We start from the raw sequence: 24,894 nt of genomic DNA on the forward strand, positions 1-24,894 counted from the left end.
ATTCGGCATAAATCAGCTACGATTTACGAAGATCACCCCCCCCCCCATAAAATGAGCCTCGGGACGCCCTTGCCAGATGGTTGTCAATAACAAAAATGCTAGACCTAGCCTTACAAAAGTAGAATAAGTCTTTCATTTAAGCATTTAATAATAATAGCCCAAATAATTGATTCCTGTCAAGTTCTAACATAATTCAAACTGCAAATAAAACTTTAAAATCCATGAGTAAATTCAACATAGGGTAAAGAAAAACAGTATCCAATTGGGCAAAGTTATGTAAAACTAAAACTTTCACACCTTGTTACCAAAGAGGAATTGCATATATAAATGAATAGCTAAAAATCTAAGCTATGCATTAATATGATTATTAATAAAATCATTTAAGATCAAACACTTACCTACAAAGACCTCTTTTTGGAAATACCTTTCAGCGTTTCTGTTTTATTCACATATTAACAGAAAGCTGATTTTCTTCTGATTCTAAAATGTAACTTTTATTGCTTGATATTTATTCTATAAATCATGAATATTAAATATAATTTTTTCGGTTCAATTGCTAGTCTAAACAGGGACCACATTTTTAATTTATGCAGACAAATTATTGGTGGAAAGTTCACCAAGAAGGTGGAGTTCTTGCTACTACCCTTACATTGCATCATGTTGTAGTAAAATAGGGGAGGTCCAAAACCCATCTCTGTTTTCCCGGAATGCCAAAGAAAAGTGATTTTCCTCAAAAAGAGGTCTTTTACCCTATCATAAATCAAATAATGATAATAGGCCTAGTCATTCAAATTCCTATTAACCTGATGTACTTACCATTCTGTTTGATTTCCTTCAAAATCAGAATAAACAGGCTTTAGAAATGGTCATTAAAAAGGTAGCATTAAAAAATTAGAATAGGCTAGTGGGTCACTGATTGTAACGAAAACTGGACGTTAGCCATAAACTTAATAAAAGTCACTTAGAATTCCAAGATTCTTTTCGAGCCTGTCTATTAGACTTTCTTAGATAGGCCATGTCCAGGCAATTATCGAACTTGAACCTCATGAAATTTTTCAGGCAATCCGAATTTCGTGTCTATCAAATTTAGGATCAAAAACAGTAGCTCCTTATTGAATAACCACAAAGAATTGTATCTGTTCAGATCCATTAAAATCCAAAGCTGTATCTAGAATCCATAGAATTTTCCATTCATAGTCTTGATACACAATACTTGGCAAGAACAATTTTTCGAAATAACGACGCCTCTCTTTCCACCTAGACACATCAAACTCAACTGAGAATTTGGGCGGTAAAGGAGGGAGGCCGAGGCGGTGGTTCTCCAGCCGGCGGGCCTCTGCGCCGCACATTGGAATGCAGTGGGCCGGGAAGGAGGGAGTGGGCGGAATTTCTCTCCCCCAGCAGCCCTACCCGTACAACGGCCTGCTTCCGGCGAATCACAAACATGCCGCCGCCATTTGCTGCGAAATATAGTTGAGAATAGTTTTTCACAAAAACTACAGTGTTTAATTAATAATACCAAAGATTGAATACTAAGTAAAACAGATGTTAATTCGTTAGAAATTACGACCGTACATAAGTAAACAAGCAATAGAGAAAGTTGACAATTTATTTCAGGAAATATGAAAATTAAAGATTATTTTAGAATAACTTTGAAAACATCCGAACATCGTTTTTGAAAATATAGTGAGCCAAATCAAAGAGACAATATTCAAGTCACATTGCTCATGCATTATTCCTTTGAGTTAGAATTAATTTTTGAATAGTTTGTCACTAAAGAAAACTAATAGGTTTAATCGACCATTTCAAAGGCAGGAATTATGCAAATTAAAGAAGCGTTGTGTCGTTTGATTACAAATTCGTTTTTTGTCTTATTGACAAACAAGTTTGGACGAATTCATTCATACTATCACGAGGGTTTTTGCGATACGTGAAACTGATGAGTGTTTGTCTGGCAGTAAATACAATTACAATAATAAGATAAATTAATAAGCATATAAATACGATATTTAAGAATTAGTGTTCTTAGAAAAATGCAAACAATTTAACCATAACATAGGGCGTAATTTAGGTACTGTTTTGCTTAATGGTACACACCGCTATAGACTCTATTAAGGTAACTAGTCAAACGAGAGACAGATACCCAATTATAATGATTTATGAAACAAATTTGGGCTATATTTTTGCACATTAGGGGGGTGGGGGTGAATCATAGCATATATTAAACACGTAACCTGACCTAGGTACCTCCCCCCCCCCTAAACAATAGTTTAAATATTGTAAATTCGATGAGAAACCACGCTTTGCGATCAATAGCAATTACCCCTTTACGGGTCTCCATGCTAAATTGCTATAGAGTCTATTGTGGTGTATAACATTAAGCAAAACAGTACCGTAGTTTTCATAAATACGTCTTTTAAAGAAGCTATTTATTTTTTAGATAACTGTGTATAGAAGAGGAAGATGTCGAAAGTTGAGAGGGATATTCGATAATGGATTATAGTAGAAAAGCTAGACACGATGCACCATGTTTGAATCTGAGTTGCAGAAGGATTTTTATATGATAGGGAAGCAGGGCCATATACATAATTTTAGTCCGGGGGTAGGGGTACAAAAAACGCATCAAAAATACGTTTATATGCATCTTATTACGTTTTTACGAGTCAGACAAACATTTGGGGGAGGCGAACCCCCTGACCCCTCCCCTGAATACGGGAACTAAACGCGACTGTAAGAAATTAAGTTCAGATTCGCAAACTAATAATTGACCCTGTTACCAAGATAACTAGAATGACAGAGATTGTGGTTCTGCAGTCCACCAGTATGAATCAGTTTACCCTTGCTGGCACAAGGTTCCAGCAGAAATATTTAGCAAAGTGTACATGGACTACATCAGTTTGCCAAGAAGACGGCTATCTGCTGTGAGGTTGGCTATCCTACGGAGGGAGAGGACTAGGAAATACTGATCATCGCCTAGTCAGTGCAAAAGCAAGACTCAAGCTGAAGATCCGACTCAGAAGTTTCATAACACAGATTCAAAGTCAGTAAGCTTCAAGATTTGTCTGTTCATGGACAGTAGCCTATACTGTTGATGCAAGTAAGCGAGATGATGATTTATCGCCGGTTACGGACACCGAAGCTCCATAATACAGTTCCAAAAATGTTTGGATAACACTGAAAATTCCATGGCAAAAAATTAACCAAAGTAGAAACCTTGGACAAACAACGAAACTATGTCAGTTTTTACTCATCGGTAGTTGGTTATGGCTGCAACATTACAAGAGACTAAAAAGACTACACAACGTACTTACTCACACGGACAAGATGACTCAAAGAGAAAAAAGCAAAACTGCGTCAAAGGCATCGGTTGCACATTGAAGATCCTTTGTGAACTTATTGAGGATCCATTTTAACTCCTTCTCTACTCAATACTCGATTACTGGGAGTTGAGACTGAGCGTCGTGGAGAAGCAAAAACAAACCACACAACTGCGAATGCTGGAGTCAATAAAAATGAAAACAACGAAGTTAAAAGCAACCGCTCAAATTATAAGGAATGGTCGAATATAGTATTACGAGCAGAAAGGAAATTTGAACGCCTTGCGTCTAGCTAATGCAGTTAAATTCACGTCAGTCACTTCAACATGCTGACACGTTGGTAAGACTACCCCATGTCTGCCAGAGTATGTTCTCGCTAAGATGATACATGAGGTCAATTTTTTCCGCAGTGTAGAAGAAGACCCATGACAGGCTTTCGTTCAACAAAGAGCTTATGACAGGGAGCAATTAGGACTATGGTATCCATCCAAAATAAGCAATATCCTCACTCTTGATCGTTCAAACTCTAAACCAGACTACGCCTGGATCCCTTTAAACCAACACAATGTTGTTAAACCAACAGATCACCCTACATAAGTTTTTGGAGACTCAACTAAAACGGTTAACAGTCCATTTCACTTTCTGACGAAAATAAATGCTCTAAGATTGTAAATTTTTCACAAAATCAGTATTAGTGAAATTACAGCTATTCTTAGCCTTTTTCTTCTAAATGCCCAGCAATTCTTAAAAAGTAAACAACACAACAGCAAGTATAGTGAGGTCCCGTCTTCAAGAAAGTACAAATTTCAGTATTATCCCCCTCCCATCAAAACAAATTATTGGATTTGTCTATGACAACCCTGTTCAAGACACATTTAAAACATAATTGCGTTATATAAACTCATTTTCTATACTTTTTTCGATATCAATATGCCCTTTATCTTGATTTAGTATTTATGTTTTACGTGGTTTTGTATTTATAGCTAGCATCGAAGCTTAAAATTGCATATCAACTACTGTCAATTGGATAATTACTGCATTTGTTTGAAATTATTGTATTAGTCCGCGTGTACCCTCATAGTATTAGTATAAACAAGCGTGAATAAGTCAAATATGTTTATATTAGCATTTACATCTTTGTATATATTTAGAATTTTTACGTTTTGGGACGTAAGAAAAATATAGACTTGTTCACATTCAAATAAGAGCTTGTGCAATCTATAAGAGATTCAGCGTCGTAAACCTTCCTTGGAACTCGGAAAATTTTGAAATGAAACCTTTATCAGCTATTGATGATTACAGAGCAAAGTAAATATCTTACATAATTATTTTTCTTTTAAATATTTTATGAACAACTCCTAGAAATGTCAATTTTTGTCTTTTTAATGCCATATTTAAAACTTGTGAATCACCAATTATACAAGTTCTACATCATTGAATATTGCAGGAACGGTTTAAAAAGCAAGCTAAAATTGAACATCAGAACCTACCAGAGCAATATATATATATATATATATATATATATATATATATATATATATATATATATATATATATTCTCAATGTGTTTTGACAGGCCAGTATGTCGAAACTTCAATGAACTGACGCTGAGTTAATAAGTTAATAACTAGAAGAAACGCTGTAACTAACGGAACTTGCGTAGTTTATAAAAAAAAAAAAAATAGGCTAAACTTACTTTTGGAAGGAACCAGACGAAGGGCTCTCCATCACGGCACGAAAGGACATTGGGATGGCTTCCAAAGACCATTTTGAGAAGTCGGCTTCAGTTCTATCAGCGATTTTCAATCAGTCTCTGCCGAATCTCCAACAATGCATATGGACCCTCGCCCCTCCCGAGGATCCACGTCTTCACTTAATCTTTGCCAGACCTTCTTCGTTCTAATTTTCGCTTCTAGGAAGGTACTGGTTGAAAAACAAGGACGTCTCGATATATCTGGTCAATGGGACGACCTAAAGTGTGGCGACATCTTTTGATAATGAATGAAACTTCTTTGATTGGCCACAGTGACTCCTTACTTCGCTATTTGAAATTCTGATTCCATCTGTTTATGCGGAGAATATAACGAAGGCAAAGATGGTCGAAAATGCCCAAAGCTCTCGCTTCTTCTGCCTTGACCAGCCATGGCTCATAAGCGTACGATAGAGCAGTTTGAATAGTTGCAACATAGCAATTCTGACTTCTGTTTTAGTTCAAATTTCCCGCCTCGTCCTGCTCTCAATTAAAGATAATTCATAGTTACACAACTTAGGAAACATAACAATGTGATGTGAAGAAGCAAAATTTGTTTTAAGAAAAAAATACGTAAGCAGATTTTAAAGACAGCGTTGATAGATTTTGTAATTAGCTCCACACAGAAGAGTTGCTTTATGTGTTGTTCAACTGAATCAATGACCCGTTTTAGTTGCATAACTACTAAATAAGTAAATAGTACAAATAAGTCTAGTATAAGCCTAAATACTACATAAGTCTAGTATGGACTAACATCACATGACCAGGACTACGGAAGCAAAATTAGTACTACCGCAACTGCTGATGGACCATCTCATCACCCAGCCACCTGAAGCAAACATAGCTGCGAACGATCCTTCTCTATCCACCTTGTTCAGAGCTTCACTCTTTATTCCCTTCCATGAAGTTCCTACTCGCTTTAAATACTTCCTTGTCCCCTCCCCTCCCTCTAGAAATCTGTGTTGAGAAAAGTTTTCTCGAATTCTCATTAGTTTATAACTTTCCGTTAAGTCCATAAAACCCCCAAATGGAAACACGCCATAAGTCTGCAGTCCGAGCCTAAGGAAAAGACATATTTTTTGCTGAAATGAAAGCAGTTGTGATGTGTCGGGCCCGCACTATCAGACCCTTTTCGATGTAAAGCCAATAACAGGTCTTCTATCAACCACTTGCAATGGCACTCGCTGTAATTAGCAATTTTTAGGATATTATAAAAAAAGGAATTACTGGGCATGAATGGGAAGTTGGAATGACATTTCAATACGCCTACATAAGTTGAAAAATGAAGACTGTAAATATGATTCATCCAATATGAGTCATCGACAATTCAGTCAATAAAGTAAGAAAAGACAGAATAAAGGGGAAAATCTACTATGATTCAGAAACCGCGATCTCATTTGGAGGGAGCTTAAGAAAGCAATTCTCTCAAAAATTGAATCTAGAACCTTCTCTAAAATAAATCAATATAATGTTTAAACTACCAATATAAATTCTACAAGAAACTGATTATCAGAAGCTAGATAACATCACAGTTTTTTTCAAATTTAAATGTACCTTTTAGGTTAAAGCAACTGCAGCTTTCCTGATAAAGACAAATGGATTGGCTATAACAAAGTAATGCATTATTGGCAGTATGCAAGTGAAAAGCGCTGCCAGTTTCTTGGTTCAGCTGAACTGTGTGAAATTTATTTAGTTTTGAGTGACAGTGAGAGGGAAAAAGATGCATTACCCCAGAAACACTCGTGGATTAATTGTTGGCTCACATTACAGTCAATTTGACCTATAGTTAAACAATAACTGTTTATATTCCCATTGTTTAAATCAATGCTTTGTTTGCCATAAAAATCCAGCCCCAAATTTCAGACAAACCCAAAGTTTGATCAGGATTTAAAAAATTTACCATCCATCAAAAAAAGAAATGGCTGGTCGTAGTGATTAGAATTTGTCCCCAATAGACGTATTTTACTAAAAGAAACATTACAAGCAAGAGAATACCTTCTACCTGATTCTCCAGTTGTGGCACAACCCTGCCAGGCTAAATAAGAGTTACGGTCTTAAGATCATTATTCGTTACCCAAATATATAAAAAGCGAAAACTGAATCAATCTAAGGATATATAAATACAAATCTGATAATATACAACCCCTAGAAGAATGTGAAAAATCCAATCCTTCGCACAGTTTCCACTCTATTTCAGACCTCCCTCCAAGATTTTAGCAGTGCACAAATCGAACTCCAAAATTTTAGCAGTGTGCACATCGACCCCCAAAATTTAAATTCAACCCTTAAAATTCATGTTTCCACTTAAATACAAAACACCCTGTATCAATTTCTGAAATCTCCCAACAATTAAGCATCTCATATTTTAATTGCCCTATTCCACACGAAATATTCCCCAAGCAAACTAGTAACTTCAAATTACAATAGCTCAAAACTTGCCAATTACAAGGTGGTGTATTTTGATTTGGAACAACCGACCCATATCCCGACACAGAAGAAGTATATAGGGGGAAATCTCCAAAACATTACAGGAAAAAAAATTATGGAGTAGCAAGCCTAAATGCATAAAAACCCACGAATAAAGGAACTTAATATTCAACAGAAAGCGCTATTCGACGTCTCAGACCCTCACAGCATGATATATTACTTCCCTAATATTAAGATCTGGACCAAGACGCATTCACAAGTGAGCACTCAAGGCTGCGTCTCGAAGACATCGAAAGATTTTTACGATCATTTTACAATTCCGCAAAATGTTCATAAATTCACTATTTTGAAGAATTCCCCTATCTCTGCGAAATAACTTCTTGCGTATGCCCCCATGTGCATATATGCATAAAATTTCAGAACTTAAATAAACGGCAATCTTAATGCGAGCACCTTATTCATGGGAAATTGCCTGAGCATTTAGTCTGCTAAATTGGGCAGATATAAAACACTATTAAAACGAAAAAAAAAAACAATTTCAAATGAGACTTTACTGAAATAAAGATTATCAAAGAAATGTTTTACTTAATTTGTTCAATTTTTGAATTGCAACAAATTACATATTATAGTAAAATTACTTTTCTATAAAGCTTTTCCGTGAGAAAAAAAAAATATTTCCACAAAGCCAAACAAAATAAGCGGAAAGTTTTTATTATTAATATGTGACAAGTCGGTCAACTAGAGGCAAATAAAAGATCACGCATCCTAGTCTACAAATAAAAATTATTTTCATCATTTTACCAAAAAAATTCACAACCCACTTTCTGCAGGGTAGCTTCACATGCCTCTACATCAAAGTAATTCATCACTAATTAGAACTGTCAGTTATTTGGGGCTCTCAAGCAAAGTAATGAAATATCAGCTTTCGAAATTAAAACACGTTATGCATATTCGTTATGCACACGTTAACACACGTTATGCACACAAAACACGTTATGCACATCTATCGGTGTCTTTCAAGATGGGATTTATATTTAATTAAATGTTAAAGCTCGAATACAAGGTTGGCGAAACAACAATATTTATTTTCACCTGCCACCTCTAGAAAAATGATCAACATCCCCTTTCACTCAACTGAAGGGTCAGATATATGTGCCCCTATGTTCTCAATGGACGGTCGCCTTCTTGCCAAAATCAATTAAAATTTATCTGGTCTCTAAAATGACTTGAAGAAGGCAATATCTCAGTACAGGAATTAAGTTTGTTTAGACAGCTTGTAAAATTTCGCCTGGTATCAATAAACAGGTTCATTTAAAAGATATTACAACCTAACTTGAAATTATTAAAAAATTTAGCGGCAGTCTGTCAGATTGTTCATCCCTCTCGCTTTCAATTCAACATCTCTCAGGGGTCTCTGCAGCCATAGTGCCACTCGCTAAACCTTTAGTGAAGAATCATAATACTGCGAACAAGGGTAGTTTTACAAACAGAATGCACAAGAGATACATATAAATGTTAATGTCATTTTTCAGACAAGCATCAACTCCACCATAAATAAAATCTGTAGAAAAACAGCATAATTTTTTTTTTTTTAAGCCATATGCAGAAAAATAGAAAGAACAATAGAATAGTTCAACCCTTGCTCTGAAGCAGGGTTGTCACTCTTGGAAGTTTTCTCCAAAAACTAAAGGTTCAGCCCTGGGCTAGGATATTCGGAAAGTGTTTAGCCTACATTAAACATTACCTTCAAAAAGCAAAAATTAGTATTATATATTATTATTATTTAATAGTTTGTGATTTTTTTGGGGGGAGGATATTATTAAATTATCAGTGGCGGCCCTATTCCGAAGGCTTTTCCCCAGCAGCAATAAAGAGAACCACAAAACATAAAGAAGACGAGATAAAATATAGAACAAAAGAAACACTAGACTACAGCAGGTGAAAAGCATGACCAAGTAAAACAAGAGACTTAATTTTTTTTAAACTTAAACAAATCCCAAAAACGCTGTCTGGATGCTTCTTTGTTTCACTCTGTCTTGTCGTCTTCTTGTTGAATGGTCTATGGTTTCCTTTGCGTGGTCCTCTCTCTTTTTAGGTTGTTTTGTATTTTTTATTATTATTATTATTACTATTATTTATACGTACAGCCTAAATCAAATTACTTGTAACTAAAGTTATTTACATCTATATCTTTGTTATTACTTCCTATTCACCTTTTTCGGACAGGGTCAAAATGATCAGCCTTCTTTACAATTAAATAAAAAAAACAAGTTTTTTTAACTGAAAGTAAGGAGCGACATTAAAACTTAAAACGAACAAAAATTATTCCGTATATGAAAGGGGCTGTCCCCTCCTCAACACTTCGCTCTTTACGCTAAAATTTTTTATTGTTTAAAAAAAATAGAGTTGTGAGAAAGTCAAACTTTAGCGTAAAGAGCAAGGCGTTGAGGAAGGGACAGCCCCTTTCACATACGGAATAATTTCTGTTCGTTTTAAGATTTAACGTCGATCCTTACTTTCAGTTAAAAAACTTGTTTTTTTATTTAATTTTTGAACTTTTTTGAATAAATGGAGGTTTTGATCTTGGCTCACAGTACATGAATAATTAAAACAAAATTTTCATATTAATTTACTTTTATTTGGTTAAATGGCTTTCTCGAAACTTGTTTCATTTTATTTACGAACGTTTTTATCAGTAATAAATATACGTAACTTACGAATTAATTTACGTAACGAACTTCTATATTCATATATTTTTAATACATATTCTTATGAAAGTACTAAAAAATCTCTAGCTTAGAGAGTGAGGTATTGACTAGGGGGTGAACCCAATCATATATGTAATATTTTCTGTTCGTTTAAAGTTTTGATGTTGCTGCTGTTGTAGTTGAAAAACTTGTTTTTTTATATTTAATTTCTGATCTTTTTTTAAATAATACTGGGAAGTCCGGCGTCCCCTTCATAGCAATGTACCTTCCCCCATGAAAACTTCCTTGATGGAAAGATCCTCCCACATAACCCCCGCCCCCCCCCCTACCAGGAAAAATCTCCCCTGAAAACGTCTGTACTGTATACTTCCCAATAACCAATACTATATGTTAACATTGGATAAGGTTCATAACTTTCAGCCCTCCTCCCGGGAACTTCGGGGGATTAAGTCATCCTAAAAGACATACTTATAATATTTTCGAACATGCTGAACAAAATGGCTATCTCAAAATTTTGATCAGGTGACTTTGGGAATAAAATGAGCGTGGGAGGGGGCTTAGTTGTCCTGTATTTTTTGGTCACTTAAAAAGGGCACTAGAACTTTTAATTTCAATTCCAATGAGCCCTCCCACGATATTCTCGGACCACTGGGTCGGTACGATCACCCCTGGGAAAAAAAAACACACACAAAAAAACAAAAAAACACGCATCCGTGATCTTTCTTCTGGCAAAAAATACAAAATTCCACATTTTTGTAGATAGGAGCTTTAAACCTCTACAGTAGGGTTCTCTGATACGCGGAATATGATGGTGTGATTTTCATTAAGTTTCTATAATTTTTAGGGGTCTTTCCCACTTTTTTCGAAAATCAGCCAAATTTTCTCAGGCGCGTAACTTTTGCTGGGTGGGATTAAACTTGATGAAACTTATATATTTGAAATCAGCATTAAAATCCGATTCTTTTGATGTATCTATTTGTATCAAAATACCGTTTTCTAGAGTTTCGGTTACCATTGAGCCGGGTCCCAATAACCAATACTATATGTTAACTTCCATGAAAACTTCCTTCATGGTAAGATCCTCCCACATAACCCCGACCCACTCCCCCTCCACTACCAGAAAAAATCCCCTCTGAAAATGTCTGTATACTTCCCAATAACCAATACTATATTTTAACATTGGGTAAAGTTCATAGCTTTCAGCCCTCCTCCTGGGGGATTTAAGGGGTTAAGTCATCCTAAAGACATATTGGTTATATTTTTGACCATGCTAAGCAAAATAGCGATCTTAAAATTTTGATCAGGTGACTTTTGGAAAACAATGAGCGTGGGAGGGGTCCTATTTGCCCTCCATTTTTTTGGGTCAATTAAAAAAGGCACTAGAACTTTTAATTTCCGTTCCAATGAGCCCTCCCACGATATTCTCGGACCACTGGGTCGATACTATAACCCCTGGAAAAAAAAAAAAAAAAAAAACACGCATCCGTGATCTTTCTTCTGGCAAAAAATGTAAAATTCCACATTTTTGTAGATAGGAGCTTGAAACCTCTACAGTAGGGCTCTCTGATACGCTGAATATGATGGTGTGATTTTCATTAAGGTTCTATAGCTTTTAGGGGGCCTTCTCCCCTTTTTTCGAAAATCAGCCAAATTTTCTCAGGCGCGTAACTTTTGATAGGTAAGATTAAACTTGAAGAAACTTATATATTTGAAATCAGAATTAAAATCTGATTCTTTTGATGCATCTATTGGTATCAAAATTCCAGTTTTTTTTAGATTTTCGGTTACCATTGAGCCGGGTCGCTCCTTACTTACAGTTCGTTACCACGAACTGTTTGATTATTATTTAAAAAAAAAAAGTTTCTTAACTGAAAGTAAGGAGCGACATTCAAACTTAAAACGAACAGAAATTATTCCGTACATGAAAGGGGCGGTCCCCTCCTAAGAGCCTCGATCTTTACGCTAAAGTTTTTTATTGTTTTGAAAAATAAAGTTGCGAGACAGACAAACGCGAACTGTTTGATATCTATCCTACACGGGCAAAACAATTATAAATGCATAAATTTAAGGAATAATTCAGATTAACGCGAAGAAGAAAATGTGTTTTCGCATTTTTTTTTAATATACGTCTTCGAGCTGCATTTGTCAAACGTCTATTTCTGATAACTGGAAATTAAAATTATTTGTTTATGACGTTAGTTATGTTTATGACCCATTAAATGTACAGAATGCAAGCAGATTGCGAAATAAAACGAAAAAAAATACAAAAAACACACAACAAAACTAAAGAAAAGTGTTTAAGAGTTCGCAACGTTTAGGGGCAAAATCTCGTTTAAACAATCTAACTTTTGCGAAACATCATAAGAAATAATTTTGGCACACAATGGAAAGTTTCAATTTGTGAAATAACTGACTTGTACGGTGCGCAAATATATTTTCTGGAGGATATTATAAAAATACATATAATTGAGGAATATCACGATCGTATTCAAGTTTGGTCTTAAGTACAATTAGTAATATTTAAGAAAGTAGTAATAAGATACGATATTCTAAATTATTTTCAAGTTTTGTGCGACTTTCTGCCAACAGGTCCAGGTATTTTTCGATCCATGACTACTTTCTTTGATGTAGTTCGACTCTGTTTTCACAGCAAAGTTTCACAGCATAAGCAGTGATTGATCTATTATTTTGGAGTTGAGGGAACTATTTCGAAAAGGGAGCAAAATTCCAAATAGGAAGAAAGTTGCAAAGTGTATAAAAAACGTGTGAAATTATGGCTGAAATCTTGAAAATCTTTGAAATTCGAGGAGGAGATAGAAGCCAAATACCCCTTCTTGCCTTAGTATTGGCATCACTTAGTATCTCATAATTAGTCGAGCTTATTCTTTATGGCAATCTGTTCATAATGCGTCATGACAGAGAACGAACGGCGTAACCAACAGTTTTCGAAAACAAGTCATTTTGCTTTGCTTCTGGGAAAAGTTCTATCTCTGTTCTATCCACTTGGTATATTTAAAGGGACATATTTATTTCATAAAAGGTAGGAAAGACCTGCGTCCATTAGGACAAGAATATTCTAGCTCTTCAGATAACAACCTCCAGATGTAATTTTGCACACAATATTCCAAAATGGAGCCAAATGGTAATTTTAAACATTATTTTAGTGCTGCCTACATCCCTACTCCCCCCTGAAGAGAAAATGTTCAAAAAGCTTCACAGCTTTACCTTCAATATACTGCAAAATTATGGAGATGTTGCATACATCCTTTGTTACTTTCCATGGTGGTTTATAAATATGAATATTTTAATTTCGATTGCAGTACTATTATTAAGTAAAAAGCTCGGCGAGTTCATTTCACTTAAAAAAAACATTTTGTTCCGATGAAAAAGGCGTGTTAGTCATTTTCAACAAAATAATAGTTATGGTTTCATACATAGACGCTGGGGAGAAATTTATCTGATCGTCGGAATTTTTTCCACTCTAATAAAAACAAAGCTCTCAAATGAAGCTTTGAAAGAGGGAAAGAGTCATCCTAGAATAGCCACAATTGCGCATTTAATATTGAATTTTAAAAAAGCTTCTGAAATCAAGGTAAGAAGCGACATCAGAACTTGAAACAAGCATAAATTATTCTACATACGAAGGCAGCTAACAACCATTAAACCCCCTGCTCTTCAATCTACTGTTAAACTTAGCTTTATCGAGATTATGACCAATACCTATAATTTGCTGAAACTTTAGTGTAAACAGTGGGGGCTAAAGGGGGAAGGGGAAGAAGGTTACCATATACTTAGGATAATTTCTGTTCGTTTTGAGGTTTAGTACCAATTCTTCGTTATATTCGAAAAGTTTTTTTGTGGTTCCATTAATTACCCGCCCTTTATATTAAAGCCTAACTTTAGCAAAACAATGCACAAAAAACGATAATCGTTGCTTAAAAAATGACCTACCTCAGAAATATTTCTTGAGGCGGGGGGGGGGGCCTAAAATGCTAAAAACGATAATTCAGGTTATATTTTTGCAATTTATCGAAGAGGGGCTTATTGCATAAATTTTGTTCCTGGTGCCAGTTTTCAATTTTATTACGTGATATTTCGTTTTGATATACGTAAGATGCTATTCATTTTTCTTAAGACACATTCTTTAAAAAAAAGAAAAACGTAAAAAGGACCGGATCCCTTGTCCTCTTCTGCCCTCTGGATCTGTTTTTTTTTAATTATCTTTAGTTTTATAACTACAACCTCAATGTATAAAAATCCATTTAATTAGAATAAGAGGTATTTGTTAAATATCCCGAAAACACTCGAAAAATTTGATCTGAGAAAAGCCGGTTTGTCTTTCTCATCCGGCTATAAGTATCTTAGTCTCAGTGAGAAAAACTACCATGCAGGTATATTTAATTAAATATTTAATATATAGATGTGGTTAGATATTTAAAATAATGCGTTCTGGGTGGCCTACTTTCCCTAATTTTCTTCTGTAATTTCCATAACTTTGTTAATAAAGTATTATATTTTCATCCTATTTTGGTATATGTCATTATGATTAACCTAACTTCACTTCTCGAGTGTTTTCGGGATATTTAAGAAGTACCGAATAAGAATACAAGCCTCCTACCATAGAAACAATGATCGTCACGATGGTTCTGCTAATTCTTCTAACCCGTTTAATGAGTATAAGATACTGAAAAAATAAGCCAAAACTGCAGCAAATACCAATCCAGTAAATACATCATAAAACCTTATCGAAATAGCATGTCAAATCCATCTCGCAGTCTATCATGGACCGATGTCAAATTCCCTCTAAATCAGAGGAATTCACCAACCCTAATCCTACCCAAACCGATCCATTACATGTAGTTAGACGCAGACCGTTTGAATTTGATAAATTTCCACATGGGAAAAATTTTCCCAATCGGATCTTAGAAAAGTCTCCCTCATTTTCTAAGAGTTTCCTGCCAGGTGCAAATCAAAGGATTGGCTGCTATCTTCCGAGACTTTGATTTCTAGTTGGTCTTCTATATTTACACTCAACTGCCACGCGACATGAAGCACTTCCCGCAACATAGAAACACTCCTAAATATAAAATAAGACAAGGGGATGAATAATTAGAAGGAGACCGGAACATCTTTAAAGGGCGAGGAGTTGAAAGCTACGGTTCAAAACAGATGCAATCTCACGATTTGCAGATTTAAAATGCGCTGGTTTTATAAGTCGGTTGTCGTATAGAGCAAGGTCGTATCTAGGGGAGAGGGGGAACAGGGTTTAACCCCCCCACCCGAAACTTTTGTTTGACTCTTAAAAAGTAAAAAAAAAATGTATATAAACAAATTTTTTATGCTTTAAAAAAAAAATATTCGTACCCCCCCCCCCCTCCAAACCAAAATCCAGGATACACCCTTGATATACAAGATTCCAATACTTAGATTCTTATGTTCATGGGTGCTTCTCTTGAACATTGTAGGAGTTGCAAGGGTGGGCAAAATAGTCCAATCTTGGTATTGCTTCTATTAAGGCGGTTAACATTAGTAGTTAGTTATTAGAGTAATATTTGAACAATATGATTAGTAAGACCAGACCAATAAAAGGAAACATGGAAGTATTCTGCCCCTCCCTTCTAAAGCACAAAACTTTTGGAAATATATGCCATATAAATAACATTTTTATTGCACCTTAAGACTGGTTTTTCTGCATTTTTGTCAACCTCCACGAGACGGCCTTCGCATTGGCACCTCTTAGGTATAATTTATCTAAGCCCAAGACAAAAACAAATCCGTTACTTTAAAATTAAGAACTTCCCTAAAAGACTGAATGATATATTAATTCAATAGTCAACGCAGTAGTGTTGAGTTAGCAAAGAGTCATGTGTCTCCTATGTTTTGTTTCAGGGGTCATCATACGAACAATCGTAAAAATCTGGGGAGGGGTGCAACCACAGGATAACACTAAAAATATATTTCACAAATCAACATCAAGACTTAAATGTATGCCCAAAAGGGTTGGGGGATGGGGGGTTCTCCTATGTAAGATTATTTTGAAGCATCTACTCTTTTAAATACTAAAAGAGTCTGAACTAAAATAATCTTCTATTGTCCCTCCCCCAACTCTCCCTAAGAAAAACCTTTGGATATCCTTTTCTTAAGTTTGGATAGGTTTAAATATATATGTACCTATGCTTCAGAGCGCGGGTGGCAAGCCTGCAGTGCGCATAAAACCCACAGAACCGAAAGCCTTAAAAGAGGGGGTGGGTCGTCCTACGTGAGATTATTTCCTATTACCCCGCTCTGATTCTCCCTAAAAAAAACTTCAGGTAACCTTCCATTTCCTTAGGTTTGGATAGGTACAAATATACGTGTACATATACTTATGAGCATGGGTAGCCAGCATGCAGCGCGCATGTGCTGCAACTTGGCAGCCTTGGACATTTTTCTTTCCATGAGATTCATCATACTTTAGCAAAACATAAGGGCCAAAGTAGTGAGAAACAGTGCATTAAAAATAATTTTTTGCAAAATTCCGTCAATTAAAAATATCATTGCAAGGAAAAGATAACTTTACAATCGATACATTTAATCACGTCAAAGCATTTCTTCCGAAATGCTTTGATGGAAGAATTGAATAAAAATTGAAGAAAGAATTGAGTTGTAAATGCTTTGACAGACGCATTTTGAAAGAAATGAATAAAAACATACACCACTTTTCATGGTTAAGGGAATTTAAGAAATTAAAATAAAACAAATGCATCAAATTTACAAAAGAAATGAGATAACTTACAGCTGAAAGCCGATTCAGTAACTTGGAGTTAGACAAATACAACAAACTGTTTGAAATATTTTTCCTGAAATACAGTTGACTGCAGAATATTTCCAAATGGAACCTGTTGACTCAAACTTGAATTAAAATAACATTTGAAACTTCAAAATTTTTGTAACGTTCCTATTACAAAAGGGAAATTTTTCAACTGGAGAAATTTAGAACTGAAAGTTGTTTTCGTTTTTAGTTCAATCTACAGTTTGTTTGGTTCAACCATGAAAAAGACCTAAAACCAAACTACTCAAACATAATGGATGCTAACCTGCAATACCAATTACAATGTACAAAATACGCAAATTGAGATTCATATAAAAACAAATGAGTAGAGCATTAACCAAGTAGAGTATATAAATCAAATGACTTATTTTACTAGTATAAACATTGTACTAGTAAAATAATGTTTTTAATAATATAGTTTCTTATATCTTATTTATACTTATACATTTTTCTATAATTAATTTTTAGTATTATGTATTCCTTTACAATATGCAATTAAGATCATTATTATTATATTACCTAAGTTTTGGTGTAACAATAATAGTAAAGTGATTAGGTTTAAATTTTTCTCTCTAAAAATGTGTATAAAGGGATAAAATCTAATATTCAAATATCAAATTTCAAAAGGGGCCCACAAAACCGTTTTTTTAGACAGTCTTCTAAAAACCTCCAAGCAGTGGGGGGGGTCCTGGAATTTTGCCTAGTCTCTACATGGCTAAATCCACTAATTGGATTTGTGGAAGAGAATCAAATTTAAAAAAAAAAAGACTAAAAAAAAAAAAATCTGCATGCAGACCAAAACAAACCTAATGTTTTTTTTTCCAAGTCTTTGAAGAAGCCAAAAATGTACCAAACAAAACTGCTCCAGCTTTGTACATCCTTTGACAGTACGTCTGAAAATTGATATATCCTATGATCTTTGCTAAGGGAATCACACATGAGGAAAGAGAGCTTTTGGGCAAAGACCCCTTGCATAGAAATCTGTTTGTAATATCCCTTCCCAAAAGATCAGGCCAACACATACACATATTTATTTCAGAATGTCTAGCACATTAACAGAATATTTAAGCACAGACTGTTTTACTTTCGAGATTCTTTTTGTATGTGTTTTAAAGAGCTTGTAAGTATAAAATTATAGTAGAAACCCAAATGACTTCCTGATTAAGTGCCCCTAGGTAGACATTGGCTAAGCTTTTCCAAATAAAAAATAAACATTGGCTAGAAAACATATTTTTGAGGCACCAAACATCAGGGGCGTCCCGAGGCTTGTTTTATTCGAGGGGCGATCTTCGTAAATTTTACCAAATCGCTACCTGATTTATGCCGAATTTTCTGCATATATCAAGAATTTTGCTAAATTTCGTCCGAAATTTTACCTTCGGCGAATATTTTAACAAATGCCAAAAAATTTGGGTGGGGGGGGGCGCCCCGCCCCATCCCCTCGGGACGCCCCTGTCAAACATTGTATACATGAAAAGATTTCTAATAGCAATCCCACTCCTTCCCCTGGAGGTCAGATTTCTATGTCAATATTGGTATGAATATTCCCTGAGAATCAATGGTGGAATGACAGAAAAGATAAGAATAAATTGTATAAAATGAGGAAATTCAATAATAAATAAAAATTCTTACCTTGTAAATACATCTGATGTAGCCAGACTAGATTGTAGCTCTTGCAAGGTAGGAATAACTGAAGAACTTCCATCTCCAGAGACTCCTTCATCTTCATAGTCAACTTGATTGTGATCATAGTCTTTAAAAGTAAGTTCATATTTAGGTTGAAGTCCATCACCACAAATGCATGGCTTAGTAAGTGTTCAATAACAAAGGCAGTTATAGGAGGAAAAAATTGAAATGAATTTGACATATTTTGTACACTATTGGCCATATTTTTAGACATTTTTTTAACCAGGAATACATTCTTGTAGATAATAATGAATGGATGACCTGAATCAGACTGTTGTTTTTATAGCAGTAGTTGTTTGAACTCAGGATTGTTTCGATAGCAGTATGAAAAATAAATATTAAGATCTTGATTTTAAATTCGTTTGATTTCAATTGTACACCACACAGGTACACCATACAGGGAATACCTCCAGAGCACATTCAAGAACACACAAGAAATTTTTCAGAAGAGGTAAATGTGAAAAAAAGTTGTCTCCTATCTATGCATTTACATCAAACTTACAGCCCCCAGAATCCTCCAGTGTTCTCGGTGTATACAATATCTGTAGATACTAGGGGGCAAAGAGGAACATCCTCCCCCTCCCTACAAAATTGGCTCAAAGAAACAATTTAGATCTGTTTGATTAAAAGCCACACTCTCAATTTTTCATCAAAATTTTGTTTGTTTCTTTTGCTATTTTTGTTATTCACACAATACTTTATTTGGGTGTCTCAGAATAATTTTTAAGCTAAAAAGTTACCAACTCTAACAAGTCATTTTTTGCTTTGGCAATCTTCTTTCAGAAGAAAATAAAAATGTTAATAAAGGTATAATATAATAATGATTGCACAAGTTTCTAGAAAACACTACAGATCAGGATCTTTTACCCTCTCATTTAATGGATAGCATATAACCTATTAGACCCTGAATTGTGTGAAGTGTGCCTTGATTTTGGAACATTTGTAATGTACAAAGAGCATCTGGGCTTTGCGAAGTTTTGGATTAATCAAGTATACCTGGATTTTGGTATGTTCTTTTTCAGCTTCTAAAATTTGGACATGACTGCTCAATTATATCAAGGAAAACAGCATATGCATTTTGAACTCCAATGCCACTTCTGAACCTAAACTGATTGTCACCAACATTGCAACATATGTTAATATGCAGGAAGAGGACCTTTTCAAGAGGTTTACTTATTATTGAAAAAAGACAGTATTTGGCCTGTACAAACTACAAACTGATATAGCCCTACTTAATGTTTTTTTCTGTTGTTTTGCATCTGCTGATGCTTTGTTTTCTTTGTGATGTCAAAACCTTGAAGTCCGCATTTGATTGTAACAGAATTTGTGATCTGTTTGAGATCTATTACAGTCCTCTCTGAGGGGGGTGGAGTCACCAGCAATGTCCCTGCAGAGTAGTGTGTTAGGACTTATCCTGTTCAATATCTATATAAATGATATTTTTCTATTAGATAAAAATCATCTCACTCTTAATTCTAATGACTCAAAGTTGTTTAGTGCAGTCAACCATGAGGGATTCAAACATGACACATAAGTTTCAGTATTGACAAATGTAAAATTATACATTTTGATAAGTTCAACACAACATACAAGAGCTGCAAAGTGTTGATAAAAAAAAGAATCTTGGAATCACTGTTGACAACCAGTGTAAATACCATTCAAACTGCAAGAAGTTGTAGAAGTTGTTTTCATGGAGTTGTAGAAGACCTGTATCAGGCCAGTGCTTGATTTTGAAATGTGTATAGCATCACCAGGATACAGGGGTGATGTACAGCTTCAAGAAGGGGTGCAAAGGAGAGCTACAAAGGCAGTAACAAAGATGAGAGACAAGCCTTATGATGAACATTTGAAGGAGCTGAAATTATTTACATTGATTTACTAACAACAAAGAGTAAGCTTACAACACCTAAGCTTACTTCACAAGGAGCCCCCCGCCCCCAATTAATTTGTAAACTTCCTAAAATATTGGCACTGGCAGGAGGGGACATTCAAAGAAGCTGTTTAGCCATCTGTCAAAACTTAACACTGACAACGTGTTTTTTTTCCTGTCATGTAGTAAACTATTGGAATAGTGACTCAGATACAATAGTCTCAGTACCCAATGATGAAACTTTCAAGAAGTTACTAGATGTTGAACAGAATGGTGTTCCCTGGAAGTACCAGTGGGATGCATCTGATGTTTGATAATCCACATCATCAGCTATTGGGTAAATCACAGATCAAGACAGATCTTAGTTTGCTCAGAAGTACAAATTAAGGTAATGATGGTGGAACCTTAAATTACCAAAAGCACACTTGGTAGCAATGGGATGACCCTGTAGTTGCCAATCAGGGAATATAGTGTGCTGACTGATCAGACGAGTCTCAAACTAATTGTCAGGCCTTGTTACACTATTCCTGTCAACTGATGATTTGAATGACTCAATACTAGCAGAAGAGACTATATCCTGGTCTAACAAGATTCACAGACTCACCACCCAATTAGAAAAGAGTTTGCTATGCAACCCTGAGTTGACATGCTTCTTGAAAAGTTTTTGATCATGTCCTCTTGTTCTTGAAGAGATATCCTGTTGAGATATTTGGGATAAGATTTTTTTTAAATTGGGACATTCAAACTGAGCAGTTTGAATGTCATAATTATGTCTCCTCTTTCAGCAATAAGCCAGTGTGGGTAAATTAAATTTTCCAAGCCAAGAAGGGTAAGGAATGTCATAGAAATCTCTGATGCATTTAGTTGTGTGCCACTGAACTGATTCCAGATTTTCTTGGTCTGATTTATTAATTGGCTTGGCAATGTACATACCAAACTCTAGCTTAGGCTGAATTAAACATTTCAAAGCTTTGAAACACCTGAGGGGAATGACTACTGAAAGTTCACCTTACCTTAATCACCTTTATCCATTTGAGAGCTTTAAGGTCCTCCAGACCTGTAGTGCTCTTGAGTTGACAACTCCCAGTTGAACCTCCACTGCCTCTTCTCCCACTCCTTGTCAAGGTGGCATTTGAAAGACTGGATGGAGGGAGGGCAGACAGTTGAGTCCTTCAATTGATTCCAATGGTTTATGACTCTTCTTGAGAAGCACATTTGACGGGTTCTTGATTGGGAGCTTAACTTTGGCAGCCTCTTGAAGTGTCCTCTTGTGTAATGATGGCTGGTGCTATGTGCTATGTGTAATGATGGCTGGTGTTGTGCAATGATGACGGCTGCTAAAGATGGTAGAGTTTTCTTCTCGAAGTTTGTAAGTCAGCATCATATTGCTATGCATGCGTCTATAGACGAGGGTAGGTAGCTTAAGTTGCTTGAGGTGGTCCTCATATAAAGTTGATTTTTGGCTTTTCATGCACTTTGTTCGTCGCCTATGAAAATTTTCAATGAGCCTTACATCTTGCCAATAAGAAGGACCTGCAAGGCACATGCCAAAATCAAGATGGGGTCTGACGAGAGTTTTATATAATTTTATGAATATTGTTGCCTCTTGGCTACTGATGGTCCATTTGAATAGGCCAAAGCTGGAATTTGCATGGGAAACAACATGCTGAACATGGCTGTGGAACTTCAACTTGTCATCAATGATGACACCAAGGTCCCTTTCTTCTTCTCTAGATGTTCCCTTATTTTTGTGATGGGATTGTAAATTGAGTAGGTAGCCATTGAGTTGTGAGTTCCAAGGTGCAAAATACAGCATTTGATTGCATTGAATTGAAGGAGCCAGTCTTGAGTCCAATCCTGTAGCCTGCCTATGTCATGTTGGATGGTCTGTGGATTTGCAATGCTGAACAGTTTGGCATCATCAGCAAACAAATGCATACTATTATCTACATGATTGAAAATGTTATTAATGTACATCAAGAAAAGGGTTGAGCCTAGTACAGTTCCCTGTGGTACCCTGCTCATTACCATGGCCTCATGGGAGTAGATTGGCTGGCCACCCATCTCAAATAAGCAGACTTTCTGCTTGCAGTTGGGGAGGAAATTCATTAGCCAGTCTATCACAGCTGAATTGATGCTGGAGGCAGATAATTTGGAGTGCAATCCAATGTGTGGTACCTTGTCAAAAGCCTTGGCAAAGTCCAGCAGCAGTAGGTTGACTCAATGTCCTTGGTCAATCAGATTTGTAATTTCTTTGTATGATTCCAATAGGTTCATTTTGATTGATTTTTCTGACTGGAATCCATGCTGCTTGGGCAACAAGATCCTGTTTGTTGTTAAATGTTCAAGAATTGAATGAGTGACTATGCATTCAAGTATCTTAACAGCAGCTGAAGTTAGGCTAATAGGTCGATAATTCTCAGATTTGGTGCAATCACCTTTTTTGAATACTGGCGTTATGTTGGCTGCTTTCCAGTCTGCTGGTAGCTCTCTAGAGATAAGTGATGTCTGGAAGATTCTCGTGAGGGGCACTGCTATCACTTCAGTGGTTTCTATTAATAGTCTGGGATGTATATTATTGGGCCCTGGCAACTTGTTAGCATCTAATTTCAGTAAACGTTTAGGGACATCTGTAGACGATACCATGGTGCTCTCCATTGGGACTTTTACATTGTTTTTTGGTGGGGAAGGTAAAGGGCCATCTGGTTCAGTGGTGAAAACTGAGACAAATTGTAAGTTCAGTAAGTTGGCAAGCTTGTTAGTGTCTGTAGTTTCTTCACCTTGCTCTGTTATCAGTTTTTTTGTCTATTGTGGTCTTGGCTAGAGACATACCGCCATAACTTCTTTGGGCTTGTCTTGGCTTCATCAGCAAGTTTGGATTCAAAGCTTATGTACAAGGCCCACGTAAAGTTTTTAAGTTTGTTCTCGCTTTTGGACTCTTTCTCTCAATTTTCAGGGGTGTGGTGTTTTTTATATTTATTAAATTGTCTACTTTTACGGTTGGTTTCCCTCTTAATCTCTTTTGTCATTAGTGGAAGTGTTCTTGGTTTGGGGACAAGCTTGCTTGAGGTGTACTGATTTGCTTTGCTTATCAGTAATTCTTTGAAGCACTGCCATTGCTGTTCTAGAGAACCAGATAAGACGTCCCATCTCATGTTGTTGAGATCCATTCTAATCTTCTCATAGTTAATAAAGGTCTTCTTGCTGTAGCAATTTGTTACTTTGAGGAATGTTGTTCTAATGTCTATGGTGACAAGATCACTCTTTCCGATTGGGGGCATGTAAGAGGTAGAGAGGAGAGTTTCTGGTCTCCTGAGAAATACCAGGTTGAGAAGGTTTGGTTGCTGTCCCTCCCTAAAATGCGTTGGCTGGTTGACAATTTGGTGGAGAAGGGTATCATGAATAATGTCAATGATTGGGCTCTTAGGACCAGATGAGACGTAGGGAAACTGGTCTTTCCAGGTGATGTTAGGCAGGTTGAAGTCACCTGCAATTAGAAGCTCCCCATGGTGGGTGTCTGTAATCTTGCAAATGAGCTCTGCTAGTTTCCCATCTGTTTCCTCTGGTGATGGTGCTGACGGACTTTTATATACACAGCCAACTCTGACAGAATGGTCATCTTTATTCCCTGGAACTGAAATATCAAAGAAAATGGTTTTGGCATAGGGGCATCCAGTGAAGTAGTCAATTGGGGTGATGGTGTAAGAGGATTTAACCAGTCTAAGTGTTCAATGGCAGCAATAATTAGATGGCAGGTTCAATATAGTATAGTATTGAGACTTGCATTTGCAAAGGACTTGTAGGATGATGAGTTGGAAAGTTCATAGGCACTAGCTGGTGACAAAAATACTTCTGGGTCATTATCTACACAATGTACAGGGCTGGTAGCTGGGGTATCTAACAGTTCATGGGCTGGTGAGGGTAGCTCCCACCTGGACAAATCAAGTTTTTTGGAACAATTTTTCTATGGTGGATAGCCAAATTTGGCTCACCTAGCTCAATCTGGCGTCTGAGTTCAGCAGATAAGGCTTTCCTTATCTCCCAATCTTCCCAGGAGGCATCTGCCCTGAACTGGATTTCCTGGCAAAGCTCATAAGATTTTTGTAGAATGCGTCTTTTCAAGTTTAGGTTTGGGACAGAGAAGAGAATTGGAGGGGGTCAGTTGTGGGTTGGTTCTTGGCTGCTGGTTCCAGGTCTTTTGGTTGGCAATGGTTGCCCTAATAAGCATCTAATGTTGCTTATGTTTGCACCTGTAACCCTGTACTGCTCTGCAAGATGACTTTTGATGAATGTCTTGTCATTATTTACGCCTGGCTGCAATGGTA

General features: G+C 36.1%; 1 protein-coding gene across 1 annotated transcript in view; it reads right to left on the reverse strand.

The window, feature by feature from the left end:
• Positions 1-22,385, reverse strand: part of LOC148946006 (serine/threonine-protein phosphatase 4 regulatory subunit 1-like) — a 127,590-nt gene extending 105,205 nt beyond the window's left edge. Inside the window, exons 1-2 of the mRNA XM_089097575.1 lie at positions 22,083-22,385; positions 18,646-18,818 (exon numbers count right to left, since the gene is read on the reverse strand). Coding sequence (XP_088953701.1) covers positions 18,646-18,818; positions 22,083-22,385 — 476 coding nt within the window. The remainder of the gene's footprint in view (positions 1-18,645; positions 18,819-22,082) is intronic.
• Between the last annotated feature and the right edge of the window lie 2,509 nt (positions 22,386-24,894).

The sequence above is a fragment of the Artemia sp. Qi Xiang Cuo genome, chromosome 12, assembly GCF_049724085.1.
Source record: "Artemia sp. Qi Xiang Cuo chromosome 12, ASM4972408v1, whole genome shotgun sequence".
Classification (NCBI taxonomy): domain Eukaryota; kingdom Metazoa; phylum Arthropoda; class Branchiopoda; order Anostraca; family Artemiidae; genus Artemia; species Artemia sp. Qi Xiang Cuo.